This window comes from Dermacentor variabilis, chromosome 2 (assembly GCF_050947875.1).
Source record: "Dermacentor variabilis isolate Ectoservices chromosome 2, ASM5094787v1, whole genome shotgun sequence".
Taxonomy (NCBI): Eukaryota; Metazoa; Arthropoda; class Arachnida; order Ixodida; family Ixodidae; genus Dermacentor; species Dermacentor variabilis.
In genome coordinates this window covers 245782798-245805781 of record NC_134569.1, presented here as the reverse complement: position 1 = coordinate 245805781, position 22984 = coordinate 245782798, and the positions used below count along the sequence as shown (strand labels likewise).

At 47.3% G+C, this 22984-nt stretch overlaps 1 protein-coding gene across 1 annotated transcript; it reads right to left on the bottom strand.

Moving 5' to 3' along the window:
* Positions 1 to 3390: 3390 nt before the first annotated feature.
* Positions 3391 to 22982, bottom strand: LOC142570750 (endothelin-converting enzyme 2-like). Its single transcript, XM_075679092.1, has 3 exons — positions 22935 to 22982; positions 9556 to 11469; positions 3391 to 3823 (listed from the first exon to the last, which is right to left on the bottom strand). Exons 1-3 carry the CDS (start codon positions 22980 to 22982, stop codon positions 3650 to 3652), a joined length of 2136 nt encoding a protein of 711 aa, XP_075535207.1. The 3' UTR covers positions 3391 to 3649.
* Between the last annotated feature and the right edge of the window lie 2 nt (positions 22983 to 22984).

The following is a 22984-nucleotide window of genomic DNA, read 5'->3' as shown; positions in this document are numbered from 1 at the left end:
CAGCTGTTGGCCAAGTTTTCGGGAAGGCACGTGGGCGATTTGAACACCGTAGCCCTTAAAAATTTGTGCCAGGGCTTCGCTTGTTCCCAATGTGTAGGGTACTGCCGCGCGCTTCACTGTTTCATTCGCCGTTTCACGGCGGGGCTCCGCTGCTTTGCGCTCCTGCGTTCTGAGCAGTTGTCGAGGGTAGCCATTGTTCAACAGGTCCCTTTTTACAACCTGCAGCTCTTGCCTACGTTTCGTGGGACTGGAGCAGACGCGGAATGCCCGGGAGAAGAGTGCTGCTGCGACGGATCGCTTTTGCCCAATTGGGTGCGCCGAGTCAGAGCTCAGGTATTATCCCGTGTGCGTTGGCTTTCTGTAGACACTAGTCCTCAAGCCGCTTGAAGTCCTCTCTACGAGGACATCCAGGAAGGGAATTCGCCCATTGTTTTCCTCTTCAGCCGTGAACTGTATACTCGGCTTAAAGGAATTTAGGTGCTCGAGGAAATGTGCTGCGTGCCGGCTAGTTAAATGCAAAAGCAGTCGTCCACGTATCTTAGAAATAGCCTTGGCCGCGTCCCGAATGAAGATAAGGCGGAACTTTCCAGATCCTCTAGAGCAACGTTGGCGCAAACGACGGATACAGAGGCTCCCATCGCTGTGCCGAATACTTGCTTGTAAGACTGATTTTTAAAGACGAAGTACGTATTCTCAAGGCAAAATTTTAGAAGGCGGCAAATGTCATGGGATTCGAATGGCGTGCGTTCGGGCAACAAAGTCAGCCTCGAGAAGTTTCCTGCAGCACTCGACCGCGTAGTCAATAGGCACACATATAAACATTGACTTTACGTCAAAGGAGATCATGACTTTGTCATCGTCAATGCGGGTGCTTCTTATTAGCTCAATAAACTGAGCGGAGTCTTTGACGAAAGTGGGGGTGAGTCCTGCAAGCAGCCTAAGAATAGGGTGCAGGTAGGTGGATATTTCGTACAGCGGCGAGCGTGTGTAGTCCACAGTCGGTCTTACCGGGACTTTCGGAGAGCGCGGGAGCCGATCCGTTGTAGCAGGGCAACCTGCAGTCGAGATTCTTGCTCTCGGGGCGGGGGGGGGGGGGGGTCAAACTTGAAAACTTCAGTAAGCAGCCTCTGGAGCTCCGATTCCACCTTCTTCGTTGGATCCCTAGCCAGTTTGGGATAGGTCGACATGTCCTGGAGAGCCCATTTATCTTGTTGACGTAGTCCTCACGGTCCAAAACCACAGTGGCATTTCCCTTGTGTACATTTCCCTTGTATGGCATTTCCCAGTATACAATTCACGGCTGAAGAGGAAAACAATGGGCGCATTCCCTTCCTGGATGTCCTCATAGAGAGGACTTCAAGCGGCTTGAGGACTAGTCTGTACAGAAAGCCAACGCACACGGGAAAATACCTGAGCTCTGACTCGGCGCACCCAATTGGGCAAAAGCGATCCGTCGCAGCAGCGCTCTTCTCCCAGGCATTCCGCGTCTGCTCCAGCCCCACGAAACCTAGGCAAGAGCTGCAGGTTGTAAAAAGGGACCTGTTGAACAGTGGCTACCTTTGACAACTGCTCAGAACGCAGGAGGGCAAAGCAGCGGAGCCCCGCCGTGAAACGGCGAATGAAACAGTGACGCGCGCGGCAGTACCCTACACAGTGGGAACAAGCGAAGCCCTGGCACGAATTTTTAAGGGCTACGGTGTTCAAATCGCCCACGTTCCTTCCCGAAAACTTGGCCAACAGCTGGTACGCACGAAAGACCCTTTGTAACACGCGGACTTCCGGGGTGTGATATACAAGATACCCTGCAAGGAGGGTGACGCGTCGTACATCGGCGAGAGCGGAAATGTTAAACGGTGCTTGAAACACACAAATGACGTCGCTAAGGGCCACACAGTCGCGAACGCCCTGGTGGAACATCACGAACTAACTGGACATATCATTGACTGGGACTCCGCAGCCATCATCGCAAAAGAAAAACACTTATCTGCCCGTTTGCTTTTAGAATCATTTCACATCCAATCAACTAGACACACAATAAACAGGACGCTGGGTAATCTTCCGGAGATATACTCCCGATCACTGCGCCACCACACCCATAAATAGCCGCGCGCTCATGCTTACATCTTCATTGTGATCAAGGGACCCGTACGGGACCCGAAACGTCGGTTCCTTATTTTTGTTTCATTCTTGGTGAGTGCACGTTTTTTGGCACCATTATGTTTCCTCGCCAGACGAGTTTTCGTCTAACATTTGGCTACAAAGAAAGGGGTCAGAGAAGGGGAGACAATCTCTCCAATGCAATTCACTGCGTGCTTGGAAGAAGTATTCAAGCTACTAAACTAGGAAGGCTTAGGAGTAAGGATAAACGGCGAATATCTCAGCAACCTTCCGTTTGCCGATGACATTGTTCTACTGTATTCATCAATACTGCAGATGAGTTAAAACAAATGACTGAGGACCTTAAAAGAGAGAGTGCAAAGGTAGGGTTGAAGATTATTATGCAGAATACAAAGATAATGATCAATAGGCGGGCGAGGGAACAAGAGTTCGCGATCACCAGTCAGGCTCTAGAGTCTGTGAAGGAGTACGTTTACGTAGGTCAATTAATCTCAGGGAACCCTGGTCATCAGAAGTAAATTCATAGGAGAATAAAAGTGGGTTGACACGCATAGGGCAGGCAGTGTCGGCTCCTGACTGGAAGTTTACCATTATCATTGAAAAGGAAAGTGTGCAATCAGTGCATTTTACCGGTGCTGACATATGGGGCACAGACTTGGATGATGATGATGAGCGGCGGAAGCTTCAGTGCCTTTGAGGTGGCCGACAGTCTACATCACCGGTGTGGTCAGAGATGCGTCGCCGAAGCGAAAGCTTCAGCCTGCTGTCTGTGGCCACAATTTATGCTGAGCATGGTCTGATAGTTTGACGAAAATTGAACATAATGTACCCTAAAAGTATGAATTAAGTGGCTTGTTCGCTCCTGCGCTGTCATCCTGACGTTTTCTACAGCTAAACCTCCTTAACCATTTATTTCTGAGAACATTCTTCGGGAGGCTGAAACTCGCAGCACCTACAAACGAGGTGGCTGAATGTGCAATAATCTTTTTAACACTGCACGATGAGCTCGGGTACACAGTTTATTGAGTGATATTTTGGCGTGTGTTTCTCATGCTTAGGAGAACATATGCATACTGCACATCTTCGAACGACCTATGAAAACAGCTAGGTATAACAATCAGCGAATGTTTTGGCTGTAGCTGCAACTTGAATCGTCGATGGAATCGCCTAAAAGCTGAGTAAGAAATCTCTATGGAAATACAAACGGGTATTTTAAGGTTACGTGGAGTGATTCTAGTTTTGCAGTAACTCAGATAGATGTCCCTCATAAGTAAATGAGGACTGAGAAGGAAAGAGAAAGAAGAAGCCGCATTTTTTTCACATGCTGGGCAGCCTGTTTTTAATAATTGTTCAACTCTATTAAATCCCAGTCTGTTTACCACTTTATGAGAGAAAATGCTATGTGATCAGCTTCATAAAAACACAACCTTCCTTGAAATATTACCTCTCACGTGGAAAACGGTAAATCAAGCATGCATACTAGGCGATATCTTCGAAAAGATTTGTTAAACTCGAACACGCTTTCGAAATGTCAGTCAAAGTACGAGCACATCCGGGATGCATTCATGTTTCTTCCATTCTTGCATCCGAATGCTTCGGAAAATGCGGCTGAATGCATAACGGCCTTGTTGCAGCTCCCGGCCAGCGATCCAAAAACTGTTTGGGGCAAACGACAAAGGCTGAAGCAGGCGGTGATAAAAAACTCCTGCAAGAAGCAAAATAGTTGAATAAAATGAAACCACACTGCCTCGCTCTGCTCATACATGTGTAGAAACACAGCAACACTAATAACATCAACAGCACTAGATGTCGGTGGAGTTTATAGCTACTCTTAACGTTACTGTCTTATGACCGTTAGCTGACGAAATTCTGGCTCGGCGTCTTTTTTCGTGCTCAATGTGCCCATATAAAACTATCATTCATTTGTACAGGGTGTCCCAACCATCATGCACCAAGGATTTAAAATATGCAAATGGCACGAAGCTGAACCGAACCAGAGCTTTTCCGTGCTTTTTTTTTTTCTGGTCACGAAACTGCCACCTCAGTGCCACCTCAGAGCCAGCGCCCGCCGCAAGATGTGTAACTGTGCATGAGAGGGCATGCGAATGCCGCTACCGCTGTGGTTGTGTCTGGGGCCGCCTCGGTAATCTACCTTTCTGAATTTCCCCAACCGTCGCTTTACTTCCTCGTTAATATTTGCCTGAGCGGATCTCCTGCTATGAAATGAGCACTCCGGAAAAAAAATAGCCTCTCAAAACATGCTGCTTCTCATGGTGTGTCACTAAAAAAAAAAAAAAAAAGCTTCTGGGATTTTACGTGCCAAACCTAGGATATGATTATGAAGCACGGCGTAGCGCGGTATTCCTGATTAATTTAAGCCACCTGCGGTCCTTCAACGCGCACCTAAATTATATGTATGAGTGTTTTTGCAACGATCTGCAAGAGGTTAAAATGTTCTGATCATCAGTTCTGGTATTTTTGTCATGGTCAAAAACTAGAAAACACTAGAATTTTATAATTCAATCAGAGAAAGAAATAAGACGTGTTGGTGCAAAAACATACAAGGACGATCATTTATGCATTCTTTAAAGTAAGTGTCATGCAGATAACACAAAGAGGCATCCGGTAACGACAGATCGACCATTCTCAATGATGCAAGAAGTTTGTTATAAAGCATGGGGCAGATATAAGAAGGACAAAGAAAGAACATCAAAACAAGGGAGACATGCATTGGGGCGCAGGAAACACCAGCAAATGAATGGCAATAAATACAGAATGCATAATCGATTCTTGCTGAACACTAAAGCGTAAAACATAAGCATTTCATAACACATCACAAATGAACTCCTAAACGAACACAAGTTGCCACAGCACCAATACCGCATTGTTAGGCACGAAATACTTTTAGCTCCCGTTGTCGGCGACTTTCAAGTGGGCTTAAGCGAAAAGCCAGAGTCTTTATCCGGGCACATAAACTAGAACATCCCGGCAAGTCGCGAGAACAAAACGAGACCCACGCAACCAGCCAAACTTAAGATAATGCAGCATCTTGCCCCCCCCCCCCACCCTTTGTAAAGGTACGCATTACATAAGCTAGTTACTGCCCGGAAGACATCTTTAAATTTATTGTGCGCAAACAAACAGGGACGAAGAATAGAAGAAACACAAGGACGAGCGCTTTCTAACAACTGGTTTTATTTTTGAAGAACCACCTGCTTATATACCCACAAATCTGCGCGATCTAGTCAAACAGAGCACGCGTATAGCGCATATAATAGTGTATTATATGCGCTATAGGCGTGCTCTGTTTGACTAGATCGCGCAGGTTTGTGGGTATATAAGCAGGTGGTTCTTCAAAAATAAAACCAGTTGTTAGAAAGCGCTCGTCCTTGTGTTTCTTCTATTCTTCGTCCCTGTTTGTTTGCGCACAAGATGAATTTGTTCCAACTAGGCCGACTTGCAGTCTTGCCCAGAAGAGTTGCAAAACATATTGCTCCTGAGTTCTTCCTAATGTTTGTTCAAGTATCACTCAAACTGTAAGTTCTAGTACGCTGAAGTGGTATTTTTCATTTCCGAGGGCGACGTTCAAAAGGCAGGTACAGTGCACCATATGCTACATTGTCATGTTTTGGCGCTGAGCGCTGAACGCCAGCCGTCCGTGAGTTTCGCGGTACGACTTTTCCGACGCCTCGAGAGATGGCGCAAAGAGGTGCTTCTACCCGCCGCGATGACTTAGCGGTTATGGTCTTGCGCTGCTAAGCACGAGGTCGTGCGATCAAATCCTGGCCACGGCGGCCGCATTTCAATGGAGGCGAATGCAAAAAAAAAGACCCGTGTCCCATGCATTACAGACACGTTGAAGATCCCATGGTGTTCAAAGTTAATCCGGAGTACACCACAACAGCGTGCCTCATAATTAAATCGTGGTTTGGGCACGCAAAGCCCCAGAAGTAAATTCATTCTTCTTCTAGGTAGGCAGTGTGCTCTGTCTCCCGAGCGTATTTCGCTGCCTGTCGTGTGGTCTTCAGCCGCTTTTCTTCTAGCTGGTCAGCGTCCATATGAACCAGTGCACAGTATGGCGTGGCGCGGTGTGGTGCACTCTGGTGTGGTGGGGTGTGCCGTTGCAATCACACACTCCACCCATTTTAAGGTTGTGGCTAGTATCGCCTCCAACCATTCTGCTTTACTGGTTACCATTTCATCCTTAAGTATACTCTCGATTACCGGAGAGCCAGCAATCTCTTCTTACTCAGACACTTTCTAAAGATAAAGAAATGAGCGCTCTTGAATCGAACCCGACGACTCACGTGGTTGTTTGCATGGGGGCCGAACTATCGATGAGCGGAACCAAGGTTTCGATTTAGTGAGATACGCTAGAAGGCCTTGAAAAATCCTTGTGGCGGATTGAGTCTTTAGCATCGGCTTTTCACGCTCCAGGGGCTCGACGTTGATATCGAAATTGTAGGGAGTGATGATGTCCGAGGCGTCGAAGTGTTTCGCGCACAAACGCGTATATTTGCATACGTAGTTGAAACGGCCACTTTGCTGCCGTGGTACGGCCTGCTTCCATTTCTCGCGCTGCTCCTTGTTACGCGGTAAACAAAACAACGAAACATTTTCTGCCATTCCTTCGCAGATGAAACGGCACCCCGGCACGCATCACGTTGGGCATTGTTGTCCCACTTAACCACTTCGGCTAAACAGCCTACAAAACTCGAAAAATAGGGCAGTACATGCACAGAACGCACCGTACCAATCAGCTCGTCTTGCTCAACGTAAACCTTCCGTACGCGAACCATGACCACACAGTGCTGCCCCGTCGCAGCAGCTTTGCGAAGCGTACGAACCTCTCCCATAGCGTGACGGCAGAGTTTCGTGCCCAGAACACATGGAAGGACAAGGACCGAACCAATGTAATGTAGCCTGGCGTCTCTTGGAGATACTCGGATTATATGTTGGATACCGCCTAGTGACATAAATAGTCTTAATAATTACTTAATTCGCAAATATTATATTTAGATGAAAAGTGCCAATGAGAAAATTGTAGAGCATGATGCCAATGTCCTGATACAGCTTTATGTTGCTTAATACGTGGTACAAAAAAATTCCGAGCGTGAAGGGCACCTGTGAATGACGCAAAATGGCTGCGCGACTGGCAGCTAGGGGCACTGTGCATGTATTCACGGTCTTCTTTCACGCGCTTTCACATAACGAATGTCCTATTCTATGCGTGATTTCTTCAGTTCTCGTTTTGTTTGTACTGAAGACCATTGGAGATTACTGTATTGCAGCTCGTTATTTTTACTTTCTGCTGCGCTTATAATTGGTCATTACAATTTATAGTTTTCGTCAATGAGGCATGCAATCTTGTACTTTATTGCAAAGAAGAAAAAAATATTTCCATCTAATTTTGCTCTTTCCATTCCTTAGCCACCGATTCGCGAGTGGTCGTTTACTGCTAGCCGCTGTTTAACAGATAGGGATTATATCGCAACCTGGAGAAGCGTGGCACAACGCTATAGTGTGGCTGCCTTTTGCGGCAAGCGGAAGAAAACGGTGTGCGCTCGCCGTGTGAACGTTTTCCGCACTCAACGTGGCCGTTATATAGCTCGGCGCAGGTGTCCGTGGATGAGAGTCAGCTCGCTCAATACCAATTGGCACGGTGCCGCAAAAGTGGCCCACGATACCATTTTTATTGCTATATTGCGATAGCCATTATATGGACACTCCAGACGCACTGCCGCTGTCGGCGTCGCCGCGATGTTCCCTATAAATTCCAAGTGCAATAACCCCACGGCCGCGCGCCGTATGCTGTACTGCTAGTGAAAGCCTGCTAAGAGTAGCCGAGGACGGTGGCTCAATCACCACCTCGGAGGGAGTTAGGCGAGGAGGAAGCGCGCGTCTTTATTTGTGCACAACGCTCCGGGCAGAGAGGGGAGATGGAGGATTTTACTCCTGCGCGGCTGCGCTGGCCTTATTTAGAAAGCGGCCTACGATGGGCGGCCTACAACGTCTAAGTGTGCCGGTGGATGATAGCTTCGTGTGCCCTGTGTTCTAGCCGTTTAGTTTGGTTTGAAGCTAGAGGCAAGACGCAGGCCTATTTGCAAGCCCGCAAGCTGCAGGAAGACTCCTGCGATTGGATTGGAGCCAACTTTATTTGTGCCTGCAGTTGGGCGCTAGCGCGTCCCGACGAGGGCCTACGTCATCAACGAAGTTGCCGTTACTCGGCGCGGTTCTCCGCTCGCCGTTGCCGGCTCGATGGGTCCCTGCCTTTCGAACGCCCTGAGGACCTGTTGGACGGCCCAGAGCTGTTCGTCTTGGTCGTAAAAGGAGAAATTAACACCCACCGTACTTACAGCACGGAGGTACAAGTCACGTGGTTGTGCATTTTCCATTTCGCGAACGTTCCTCCAGCTTGCCATCTACCGCACAACTGATTTGCTATATTCTGGTTCAGCAATCTCGGATATATAGAATGATAGAATTTATAGCGAGTACATGGTGCGAAAGCCCGACATACTTATCCCGCATCAGGGACTCTCTCAGACTGCCTCGACCGTTGACGTTACAGTTATTCTTCCCCATAGCGGAGACAAAAGCCACTGTAACACCTCGCGAGCCCTGCCTTCTCATTTTATTTTTCTTGCTTTCTCGTTGGGGGTGCCCGAAGTAGAGCCTGCATCGGTTTCCGTTGCTGCAAGTTTCCCCTAAACCTTCGTGCTATTCAAGCTGCTGCTGCAAATTTACGCGGTGTAGGCAGCACGCGTGCGCGAGACACGTGTAGGTGGTTTAGTGATCGAGCAGACTAGCTGTTGTTGCCGGAGTGAAGAAATGCAACATGTTGCACAGGCGATTGCTTTTATGTGACAAACGCATACAGCTTGCTTTGGATGCTGAAGCCTGAATAGGGCCATATTGGATGCTTTACTATTTCTCAGGTTGTGCTAAAAATGTAAGTACTTCAACTGTCGGCTATCGTTTTTGATCGGGACATCAAACACGCATGGTGTACACGGATGCAAGTGTGTTTGCAGGGCAATAGTAAAAGAAGCTTCAGACATAGACATTCCTGTCCTACTTGTCATTGGCTAAAGGATATAATTACTGATAAAGAACGAAATAAATAGTAAGAAAAAAGCTACATGCTGGCCGACCACGCTGGACAGGCAATGCAAAGGCCGTTGACTGACTGGAAATGTTGGAAAAGGAACTGCTGCAACTTCATTTTTATGAAACGTGTCTGAGGTGTCATGACACTTTGTTTTAAATTACAACCATAGACACACCACTAAGATGCCGTAATTTTGCCTATTGCTAACGCGTTGACACTTTTACAAACATAGCGGAAGTAAATTTTGTAATGTAATTGTCAAGGAGCTTGTGAATGTAGTATTATTACGTCATGCTAAAGATGAATGGTTTTACATCGCACCGTACCTGTTCTTCCGTGAAGTTGGTTCCGAGCCGCTTTGGACGATCCTTTTTTGCCAGGGCAGATTGGAATGCCGCGTACGCTATCTCTACGGCGGGAATTTCCGGAAAGAGAGTCGCCGATTGCACCCCCAGGCAGGAAGTCTTGGCGGCCACCGCGTCTTTCCACCGCACGGAGACCCACGAATCGTCGGAGTTGAGGACACGGCCCTGCGGATCTACCCTGAGGCCTGTGTCGTCCAGGGCACGCACAACGGCCATGGCGTAGGAGAAGCCCAGGCCACCGTAAAACATGGCGGCAGTAGCGTTCGCTGCGTATAGAGGCGCCGACAGCGCAGCCATGGCGATCGACACGGCGTTCCTTATGTAGTCGTAGTTCACGAAAGGCAGCACAAAGTTAAGTGGCAGAGAGAGTGCCTCGGCGTACATGTCCCGCTTGATCAGTTTGCCTGAGTTTTCGTACGCGTTTAAAAAGTACGAAATGAAGGAGCTCTCGTTGAGGGAAAAGTTGCTGTACATCACAGAGAGAGCGTCTTCTGTCAGCAAGCTGTCCGGCAGCCACAAAAGCGTCTTGATAGACTGTAACTTACGGACGGCGGCCCCCTTCGACAATTTGTCAGCCCAGGACACATTGGAAATTTGGTGGATAGCACTGGTGACGACTTCGGAGAGCTGGTCGTTGATTTCTTGCCGCATGGGTTTGGCAAAACGAGGCACAAGATAAAGCGCTACGACGAGCGCTTTGAACGCCGCCTCCACTTCCGTGGCGCAAAATATGTGCCTGTACAGCCAGGCCCTTCCTTCGTGCCCAACCTTAGAAACTAGCAGGCGTCGGTCGGCGAGGCCGGCGAACACTTGAATGAAAAACCAGGAGATGTGCCGTAGAAGTTCTCTCCTCGTGTACCGCGAAAAGAGGTTATCAATCGTACGCAACAGCGCCACATCGGAGACAACTACTGTGCTCGCTGTTGTGAGTAAATCACTTGGCCTTATTGCCTTGTTCAATTCCACGATCCATTGGTTCGGCGACACAGTGTTTGTAAATCGTTCCATGTCTGCGAGGGACACTTCTGCAGGCTCCTTGATGGTTGAATTCGAAACCGCAATGAGCTCGCTAAAGACGCCATTCTCGACAGACGCAATTCGGGTTATTTCCTCTGTGGTCAACTGAGGTTGATCTGGTGCTATCGTTCTGTAGAAATGGTTCCAGTAGTCCTCGTAGTTTAGAGCACTGACACTCCTTTGGTATGGGTACCAGAATATCACGAATGTGCCCGGTGAAAGGAACACGAGGGGTCGGCGTTCTCCATTGTTTGTGCTGTTGTGCACGGAAGCAGCTTCGAACCAGAGACCCAAACGCCAGTTGTATGCCATGTCGAGAAGTACGCCCAAAGGATTCGCCTTCGGAAAAGATTCTTCCGGCCAGGATATTCTTAGCCTGCTCATGAAGGCCTTAAGAACCTTGAGGCCTTCGGCGAAGCCTTTGGATGTGCTTTCGGCAGTGCACGAGTCCAAGGCTGCAATGACCCTTCGACCTGTGGGAATCTGCACTGCACCAGCCACCATGGACGCGCGGAAGTCGTCAAACCAGTGTCCTGCGAGCGCCGAAGTGACGGCCGAGGCGTAGTCGTAGTGTTCCGTCGCAGCAGTCCACCTGGAACAGGCGAAAGCTTCGAAATCTTCGCACGGATCCATGCTCACGTTCACCTTGGCCGCGATGAGGCGGGCGTGGCGGATGCAGCCTTCTGACGCGCAGACGGCAGCAACCTCGTTTACGTTGTATCGGGAAGGCGAGCCGCGCTTAATCCAGGTGAAAGCGACGGCTCCGAAGCAGAGCAGCAAGAGCAGAAGGCAGCCGATTCCAATGGACACGAGGACATCCGCATAAGTGAAAGTCTGACGCAAGAGCTGGTCGTGGCCCTGCGAAAGGAAGGTCAAGAGTAGTGTCAAATCAATGCGATGAGTGCTGTAATGCTTGGTAAACCAAAAAGGATGAGTACGATACGCTGATTCATATACGTCATTAAAAGTTTAATTCCAAGTAACTAGCTAGCTGTGTTTTAAACGATTCTGCTCCTTCGAAATAGCGACAGATTTCTACCTCTACGAGGCAAATATAAATGCGATAGCTGGTGAATGTATGGCAGCAACAGTGAAATAGGTGGTTTAGGATAGTGTTAAGCCTCTTGCGCATGCTCTACGCTAGAAATCTGCATAACCTTACAATGTGCGTGCTTGAAGCCTTTTATTTGTACGTACGTGAGCATAAACGCTTACATAAGTTATGTGAGTGAGGTTTTAGATGAGCATCTTCCGGCTTTGATCGGTCGGGTCCATGCGTGTTATTGTCTATGAATGGTTATTTCATACCGATATCTATAATGCATCAAAGTGCATTGGTTTCCTCATTGTTCTTTTAAAATATTATTGTGTCCACTGATGTTGTCTCAATACCTCCTCACAATGTTGCCTTGGTGCACATTGTACCAACTACGAATCATTCATACCTCAAAAGTACACGCGATAATCTTTTGTCGACTGTCAAGCTATTAATGTTAGTGTGTCTGTAAGCTACACGAATGTACAAAATCTTCATTATAAGAAGGAAATGTATTTCCCTAATGCAGGAATGAGCAAGCGGCTGCTCGGTAAGTAAAATTCACTAGTTCGTGATTTTCATGGCATGGAAAGATTTACTCGGAACCTGCTTTCTTGTTGCCAACATTTTTTATTGTTCTTTTTAGTACGTGTGATGAGCGACTGTATTGCTGTGCAAATGTAATCATGAAGTGAACTGTGTATAACGGGAAAGAATAGACTGCCCAGTCCCACATTCAAGCATGTACGTTTATATGCGCTGGCAATGTGCATCACTGTTATGGGCCGTAGAAAATAATAAGAACAAACAAGAGTTGCATTATCTGGCACCTGGTGTCTGCTAATATGCGAAACATTGCCGCGCGACTGGCCGCTCGAGGCACATTGCGCGCACTAGTGGACTTCTTTCAGGCTCGGTAAAGCACTTTTATGTAGCACGTTGTTACGGCTACCACCAATTGTTACCAACTGGTACCAATTTGTACAGGGCGGGGTTTAGGCGACTTTCTACAGTGTCTGCTTGGAGCTCGAACCATACTGACCATCAGAGATGGTTAGGCAGGGCACATGAGATGATGTAAAAACAAATAACAGAAGTTTAATACATCCTTACGGGTGAGCGGCGCACTCCAAAATAATAAAAAAAGTGCAGAAACGTTCAGCCTGTGTGCTCCTGCACGCAAGGGCAGCAAAGATGTATCCGTGGCGTCTCGCTGGCCTTCTCAAGCCTTGCGCCATCCGGGCAACCATATACTCTCTTGTTCCCCGGTGGAGGGACTTGTACGCACGCTGGTCAGCGCACATAGACGAATACGAAGAATAGCCACTCACTGGTGTGGAAATGGGGTGTGCAGGTAACGTCGGGTCAACACACTGGCCAACTCACACACACGAATTCGGTGAAAAAACCACTCACTAGCGGAGGACAGTAGAGAGTAGGATTTGCACTGGTGAATAATCCCGTTGGACACAACCGACGGACAAGTCTCTTCGTGTCGACGAGCGTGACGATTAGGCACGTCGTGCCTCAGGCGCTTGGCATCCGTTTCCTTCACCGCCGCACACAGTGAACCATAACAACGTTTTGAACAACAGAAAGCTTTATCGGACGTTTTTTGTGTTGCTCTACAATTTTGTGATTGACACTTTTTCCCGTAATTATAAAATGAGAAGTTGGTTAATTAATTAAGACTAATTATGTAATTAGGCAGATTGCCCAAAAATACTATCAGTATCTCCATGCGACGGCAAACAACACTACTTTGGTTCTGTACCACTACGTGGCATTTGCATAGTTTTAAATCTTGGTGCATGATATTTGGGACACCTGTATATTGCGCATCAAGGCGGCCCACTGTGCCAGGTGATGCACCTAAGCGCGCAGGTAATCTCCAACACCAACACATCGTACTTGTCATTTCGTCGTCGTCATTCTACGGCCATAAGCGCGTCGTCATCATTCCACTGTCGTCATAACATTGTCGTCACAGTCTACGCCATGACGTCGTAGTCATTCCTTTGTCATACGCGCTGCCGCCTGGCTACAGTTCTGAATGACTGGCCGGCACCGGACATAGTCCTACAATAACCGGTTATAGAGCGAATCGATGGGTCTCTTGACGAATGCATTGTTGATACATAATGTTATGCCGCCATCACGCCGTCATCATCGCACCACTATCTTCTATGCTGGGTCCTGGATACAATCCTGGACGATCGGCCGGTGCCGGAGATTGGACAAAGGAGCCCCCGATATAGTGCGAATCATACTGGCTCACAGCGGCAGGTGATGCACGTAAACATGGACCTGAGCTTCAACGGCAACATGCCGCCACAGCCATGCCATCATCGGCGTTTTGTAGTCATTGATTTGTCGTCAACAATTCATCGTCCTCATGCCGCCGTGGTCGTCTCATCGTCGTCATTTTGTCGTAGTGATTACACTGTCGCCACCCTCTCACGACATGCATTTCTCATCACGATGCAAGACGATGACCTTTTGACTTTTGTCAATCCATTGTCGTAGTGCTGTCGCCATCGCACAGACGTCGTCAGTGCAGCTTTTTAGAACACTAATAATTTTCGCATAGTCGTTGTGCCGTCGTTGTTTCTCGAGCTCCGTCATTCCCTTCTTTACACTCTCGTCCTCATGCTGTCCTTTCGTAATATCCGCATTATTCCAACATTGCTATTGAAATGTCGTCACGCCTTTGTCGTTACTCCAGCAACGTCAGCCGATGGACGTGAAGCCATTGTTGTCCCACTCTTGCCATCATTCCGTCGTCATATCATTGGCAACATTGCATCGTTGTCACCAGTAGTACTCTCACGTAGTTGTCGTTGCGTTGTCATTTTATGGTAGTGATTTCCATTGTCGTTACGCTGTCGTTTTCTAGCATCGCCGCATCATTGTCGTCACGCCGTCTTTGTCAGACTATTATAATAATTGCAGCATCGTCCCTTATTGTCGTCATAACGTCGTCATTGTTTCACTTAAACAATTTTCTTCGTCAAAGCGTCATTGCCATACCGTAGGCACCATTCGAACATCAGGTCACGTTGCCGTAACGCTGTCGTCGTTATAGTGTCGTCGTCACTCCAGTGTCTTCATCCATTGGTATCCATGCTGCCGTCGCCATTCTAGCGCTGTCGTTGGGTCATCATAATACAGTCATCCTTTTGCCGTTGGGGTCCTTCTTTCATCCTAATTATTTCGTCGTCAACAGTTGCATGTGCGTGATCGAGCGCAACATGTTTAGTTGAGCGACGTCGTTCCCACTGAAACATTCTCCAGCTGGGTCTTATGAGTTCTACCTTTAAGTGATTACTAAGCGGAAGCATGTTTTTTTTTTCAAAAACTGCGATGAAAGCTTCGCTTAACCCAATTCTAACAGCGCGTGGAATCCACAGATTTCTTTTTCTTCTTCTCTTCCTTCTTTTGCTGCCCAGCCTACTGCCAGTGGTGCTATTGCGCGTTCTGCATTAGACAATTCACCGAGGTCACGTGCCATAATCGGCGGCATTGAATGCAGTACCTCTTACGTAAAGACATTTCTGCGTGTGAGCTTCAATTTCTCGCAGAAGGCAGTGCTCCCTGAAATTAAAGTTCAGCGACCTTCTCTTCGTAATTTCTGCGACTATTGCGCCGTGCAGTCGCTCGATACATTTCAGACACCACTGCATAACGCGTGATCTACGCGCCGCCCTTGTCTGTTTGCAGTGACCGAACCTGGTGAGCAGCCCTTTAAACTTGCCATGTCACGAAGTTAATGTAATTTACGCAAATTGCATGAGCATGGCAACGTACATATCATTCACCGTGAGGAGAGCGGTATCTGTTTAGTGCGTTTTTCAGCGTGTGCTATTCAAAAATAGTCTAATTAGATAAATATTGAGTGTATAGAGGGTGCTTCTCTTAACTTGAGCCAAACATTAAACATATGCAAATGATACGTAGTTTAATAATTATTTAGAAGTAATAATCTAATTCGACGGAGTGTAAAAAATAGTCGGACTATTTTCAAGCGACGGCAAACAGGATTATCTTGGTTCTGTCCACCTACATGGCATCTGCATGTATTTGAAGTTTTTTTTATCAAGTTACGTGAAACACCCTATAAGTACTGTCGGCCAAAAGAGTAAACAGACCACGGCTTAGGTGGCCGGAGCGGCTTCGTTGCCCCACCGCGGCGCTGCTATCAAGCTCCACTCGGGTGCCGCAGTGTGTAGGCCGCGGCTCCAATAGGATTTCGTTTAGCCGTGGCTGAACTTCTTAGGGTGGACGATTGCGATGAGCGTTCCGTCGACGCATCACTTCCAGAATCTTGCCGCGGTCAAGGAAACGTTCTTGAATGCGGCTTTCTCCTGCAGCGCGGAGAGAAATCTACCACCTCCTCTTCTTTTCCTCAACCCAGGGACGTACCCAGGATTTTTTTTCGGGGGGAGGGGGGCAGCCCAAGGTAACTCTATGCAAATGTGTGGGGGGGGGTATCTTTACTAGAAAAAATGTCAATAACGCCCGCCATTCACCATAAAGACGCGTAAACCCGCAAAAGAAAAATGAAATAAGGTGTATCTCACAGGTACGCCTGTGAGATACACCTCTTCTTTACTTGGCAAACAAGGAATCACACCGAATGGACTCGCACAGGAAAGAAGCGTAGCAAGAACACTGCCAAGAACTATTTAAATAGACAAAGTGGAAAACAAAGATTTCTATGGTAGCATACAACCTCAAAAGAACAGCAGTTGACAACCAAGGCACACCGCCCACGCGGGGTTTTGCTACTTCGCCAGCCAATCAGAGAAGCAAACATGATCGTCGTCATGTGGTCTTTTCAAAATGGCCTCGTACGCAATACCTCCAGAGCGTCTGCTGTTCTCGAAGTCTTTGCATCGGCGGAAGCAATGAGGTGTGCAACCGACATGGACAAAATGTATGGAGTCTTTCAATTTCACTCTTCAAAAGTCTACCTGCCATGGTTGGTTAGTGGCTATGATGTTGGGCTGCGAAGCACGAAGTCGCGGTATTGAATCCCGGCCACAGCGGCCTCATTTTCGATCGGGGCGAAATGCTAAAACACCCATGTACTTAGATTTTGGTGCACCTTAAAGAACCACAGGTGGTCCGAATTTCCGGAATCCCCAACTACGGCATGCCTCATGGTTTCGGCAAGTAAAACTCCATTATTAATTAAATCTTCAAAAGCCTGTGGTACAGTTCATTTCACTTCTGAGCCCGTTTTACTCATGAAACTTCACTGCCAACTGAACTGCAACTTGACGATATACTGCATAGTTGCAGCGAAGCAGGCATTTTATTTCAGTTGAATAAAGAATTAGGCATAAACTATTCCACTATAATAGGCGAGGGAAAACGTATAAATTTACGCGCTAATAATTTTATTTTTGTAGTTACCACCGAATTTGGGTGAGAGAAAAAGCTTGAAGTAGAAATTATTTGCAGCCTCGCGGACGAACAGTGGCTGGCGGTTATGAGGGCGTATGCGGGGCTTCACTGTAGACTTGAGTTGTATCCGACTATAGCAGCGTTTTTCGAATTAGCTCTGGAATAATTACATTCGCGGAATTTGCGGAACTCCATAATTAATTAAATCTTCAAAAGCCTGCGGTAGAGTTGATTTCACTTCTGAGCCCGTTTTACTGATAAAACTTCACTGCCAACTGAAGTGCAACTTGACGATATGCTGCATAGTTGCAGCGAAGCAAGCATTTTATTTCAGTTGAATAAAAAATTAGACATTCGCTATTCCATTATAATAGGCGAGGGAAAACGTATAAATTTACGCGCTAATAATTTTTATTTTTGTAGTTACCGCCGAATTTGGGTGACAGAAAAAGCTTGAAGTACGAATTATTTGCAGCCTCGCGGACGAACAGTGGCTGGCGGGGCTTCACTGTAGACTTGAGTTGTATCCGACTATAGCAGCGTTTTTTAAATTGGCTCTGGAATAATTACATTTGCGGAATTACATTTGAGGAACATACATTTGCAGAACCATCACAGGTCTTTTGATCCCTCGTTTACTGCCCTACCAAGACAGGTTCCACAACCAACTCGCATGGTTATTTGGGAACTTGCGTAACGTTGCGTGGCCGCCAGTCCCGTATAGCCGTGTAGAGCGCAGGACGCTGCGGTTATAGAGGTACTGCCTTCACCGCGGAAGGTTAGAAAAACACCTATACATAAGCACAGCAGAGAAGTGGATACGTCAGGCGGCTCCTCTGATAACTGTAGAAGCGTCATTCAAAACACACAGAATTGTTCTCCACTCCCGGCGGCGTCTTCGCTGCTTCCTTTTTAAATAAAAGATTTATAAAGATTTTCATAAACAACGGGTAAATTTGTTAATATTCGCTTTTTCTTCCTGTTTGGTTGTTGCCTTGGTTCTCTTCTTTAGTAGGTCGTTTGATTTCTCAACTGCTTGCGACTCTTGTTTCCTGTTGCCAATCTTGCACGGAAAGTGCTGTACAATTATGGAAAAACTAGACGAGGTAACGGGTGACAGTCTTAATGCTTATGGGTTTAAGAGGAAGCTTTAGCTCGGGTGCTATCTAAACACACGTAAAAGGAGAATTCCTTTTTCTCGGGAACTAGGGCACCAAATTTGACGAGGTTTGTTGCATTTAAAGGAAACCTAAAATCTAGTGACTGTCGGTTTGTAATTTTTGATTTATATTGATAATGTATTTATTTCAATATTGGCAAAAATAAAAAAAATCAGAACCATCAAGTTTACAACTCGCTAACTCAGCAAGGAAAAATAATATCACAATTATGTGAATTACATCTGATGTACATCTAAAGGGGACAACATTTATATGTTTTACATGAATCTAAATAAAATTCAGTAATATGGAAATACAGCTTTTGCTGAACCCTTGTACACAACGCAACATATTCACGTAAGATATAGATTGACGTATCGAATTCGCCCGCTTTGAATGACCTAATGGATGCCATTTACAGAACCGCGGTATCTGTTTTTCATGCAGAGCTATTAATTTATAAACTTCGTCTATGAACTTTCGAATTTTGAAAATTTTTTGAAAATTTTTTCACATGATGCAGACCATAAACCGAAATTCCGCTTCCAACAGTCAGGAAGAAGTTATGCTTCCCTACATAATTGAGGTCGAAAATTTGCTTCAATCTTGAAGTAGTCGGCATCAATCGACAAGTTGCAAGGATTACGCCGATACCAAGTTTTCAACGGTGGGTTGACATTTTCCCAATCGTTCGAGGACTTTTCTGTGCGACCTCTCCCCGGCAGAAGCTCGGCGGGCGAGCTCAGCGCGGTTCCACATGCTAAAGCCATGATGTTTACGGCTATGCATATCACCGTTGACGGTGAGGATATCTCTCCCGAGGAAGTCAGCGAGAGTGCTGGGTGGACTACGGCATTGCACAAGCGAAAACCCATCATCCAGGACTCGATCGGGCACGGCGGCCGAGTCACCGGCACGCGACGTAATGGGAATAAAAGCCAGGATCCGGCAAGTGTCAAGACACGGCTAACCACAGCTTCGAGATTGCCTCGACTACAGCATTTTCGAATCATAGTCCAACCCCGTGGAGGACTGAACATCAAGAGGATGGGCAACTTCAGAGTTGCCCAAGCCCTCACTAACGCTGCTAGACTTACGGAGGTGGATACGGCGGAGGATATATGTCCGAACGTGGTGCAAAGCATATTGGTGGCAAGCACACCATCAAAGCACAACGTCATGGCCTACGCCGATGTGAAAGCGATACTTATTGGACCAGCAAGCCACGAAGTTAGTACATACATCGCAGCCCCCGAAAACTCATGCAACGGGGTTATTCGCGACATTGGTCCCACCATCGATCGAGAGGAGCTCGAACACCTCCTCATTCAACCCAAGAATCTAAGCGCCCTCGGGGTGAGAAGAATCAAGAACACAAGCACGGTAGTGACCCTGTTTGATGGACTCAAAGTCCCGGACTACATAAAATGTGGTCCCAGTTTGGTCAAATGCTCACTCTATCGCAGACAAACTGACGTTTGTTATGCATGTGGAAGGCATGGCCACAGAGCTGATGTTTGCCCAGCCCCTGAAAATGCAATCTGCCGCGGCTGTAGTGCGAGCAACCCGATGATAAGCTCGAATGTATACAGAAGTGCACCACCCTCTGCGGAGGCCCTCATCCCACGGCTGACAGAAACTGCAAGCAAAGGTTCCAAATTCCGTTTGTAGTTAGACAACGGAGAAGAGAACGGCGCAACCGCGAACAATCCAACCAACCAACTGGGTCGCCAACCCCCTCTCAAGCCGGCCCTCAGCAGCTCGCACAGATCCAGGAGCCGATCCCGAGACCCCGGCGGCGAGGATGGTGGCTACCAGGACCGTGCCCCTTCCAGGGGCCGCAAGGCCCCTAGTACCCGCTCCCGCTCGAGGGGCCACTCTCGTTCCGGGGAACCTGGAGTTCAGATCCAGGAGCCTGCTGGTCGTGGTACCACATGGGCTGGCCGGGTCAAGGAATCACCGAAAAAGGTATCGGGGGGGCAATCGCCAGAGCACAATACGATTGCACAATTGGAAAGAGATAACGCTTCATCAAAAACGCAATGGAGCAGCTTACAACAGAAATTGCAGAACTAAAAATGCCAGCAAGCGAAAGAAAGTTCAACCCACTCAGGCCCCTGTGGTAGAAAAAAGTCATGGAGATCCCCGTAGCGGAACGGACTGGCAATGGTCTACCCAAAAAGAGGGCGTGGGCTTTCATGCCTCACACAAGAGCGCTAGTGTTCGTAAATTGAAAAAAAAAACGATAGGTAAAATTGATTAATCCCTCGAAAAGGTTCAAATTGTTATTAACAAACTCGCGGAGGCGGTCAGAGCACTAGGGGTCAGATGCGATAATCTGGAGCGCCACGTTTCTACAACGGCTACAATTACATCATTGGACAAAGTGAATAACACCGACACTCAAAGGTCGGCAGCGGCTGCACTCCGCAGCATATTATAATACAAGCTAACTACTACGTCCCACAATGGCGGCACATCACCGGGTAATTCATATCTGGCACTGGAACTGTAGGGCATTCCATCGTAAAAGGAATGCCCTCCAACAGTTCATTCGGACCCACCCAGAAAAAGCCACTTGTGATCCTAATACGCGAAACCCTCACGGATACGGTCACCCTACCGGGCTATAAATCGCATACCCAATATGGTGATGGGAAGAGGGGCGTCAGCACATTAGTCACCAACAAATGTGTGTTCATAGCCCACGATATGAATCATGAATCCAATAAGGTTGAACACTCGCTCGTTGAAATCATCCCCAGCGGTCAGTTCAAGACAAGTACATTTATACTGCACATATATAGTACACCCAAAGACCTCAGGCAAAGATTCGCGGCAATTATCAACAAGGCTACAAGCAAGGCCAAGACATTCCCGCTCCTGGTAGCCGGAGACATCAACGCTCCGCATCAAGCATGGGGTATCAACAAGCTAATTGCAAGGGCGTTGACCAATAGCATACTACAGTCAATAATGACCTCACGATTATAACAGATCCGGCTTTTCCTACAAAGATCGGCAACTCCTGCTCTAGGGATACCACACCCGACCTCTTTTTCATACGGAATCTAGAATCGGCATCTTCGTCCAACCAACAAGTAGACCTTGGCAGTGATGGCAATATCCTGGGCACCGTTCGTCAGGTCCCCGCTTCTCCGTCAACGTGAGAAGCGGGGACCTCAATGAGTTGAATATTACAGATTGGGATTGCTTTCTCAAGATTAGGGAAGAGTGAGCACAAACACATGACTCAGCACTTAGCCTGGAGCAGTGGGCTGAACAGTTAAAAGAGGATATCAGTGCAGCGACAAAGAAAGTCGAGGCTGAACTGGAGGTGGGACAGGATGGATAGCCGCCTGGCTCATCTTCTAGAAGTTAAAACGTCACTGTTGAACAGATGGAAAGGGCAGAAGCTCAACCGAGGGCTCCAAAACAAGATCGCGGAGCTCAACAAAACTATACAAGATCACTTCCAAACCTTGAGCAGACAACAGTGGGATGAGGTCTGCAATTCCGTGGATGGCCATATGAGATTTGGAGCTAAATGCAACCTATTCAAGCATCTGCTCGATGATACCAACACCAAGTCAAAGAAAAGACAAGTGATAGCGAAGGCTCCACACCAGGCATCACAATCAGATACATTGAAGACCGTACTCGACAGAGTCGCTCACAAGTATCTGCCGCGGGGCAACTCGAGTGACGAAGACAATCACCCTTACCAAGGCTCATCTTGCCCCGAGCAAGATAACCCCTTCAAGGCATGCGAAGTGAGGGAAGCTCTCCTGAATCTAAATGGCAGGTCGGCCCCGGGTCCTGATGGCATTCCCAACCGGGCCCTCAGAAACCTGAACAACTGCTCTATAGAATGGTTGACAGAGAAGATTAACGTAGCAAGGGAACGAAGGGTTGTCCCGGAGTCCTGCAAAATGGCCTCGGTCATCCGATAAATAAACCAATAAATAAGCCATTGCCTGTAAATATAACTGTTATATTTCAAGCAAACAGGCTAGAACAATAACAACGCAAAAGTTTTGGGGGGTTTGGTTTAAAGAGAACCTCTCCTGGTACAATTATGTCAATAAGCTTAGCAATGATCTTAGCAAAGTAGTAGGCTGTATGTATAAAATAGGTGATCTAATACAATTATGGCTAACGAAAGCAATGTTCTACGCCCTTTTTTACTGGAAGCTAACTTATTGTGTTTGGATTTGCGGAACAGCTACAGCAAAAAACTATGATAAGTTGTGAAGCTTGCAAAAACGAGTAGTCCGAATTTTTTGAAAACTACTATGGTAGGCTGCGTGATTTACCCACACACAATATCTTTGGCAAACATTTACTGATCCGAGCAAATCAAGTATTTTAACATAGATTACTCTTACATATAGAAAAACACAGGCTCCATGTTGTCAGCATACCCATTACTCGATACCTTCTACGTTATCAAATCGGAAAAATACTATTCACGCGTACTAACTATGGACGTCAGGATATAAACTGTCAAATTTAAAGACGGCACGCTTGCCGACATGCAGCTTACGCCACTGTTGTTTCTGGAGGTTTTCGGTGCTTCCTGGACGGTGATCGCACATCGACCGCTGGGTGGGTGTGCGGTTAATCCGTGCTAACCCGAGCAATCTTCTGACCCATCATGGCACATATCGACAATCGACGCAAGCTCATCGCTGTACGAAGAACGTTGCAAGGCTCACTGGGATGGTTTCTTCGACCATGACTTCGACGGCAGGCTCGTCGAGCATTG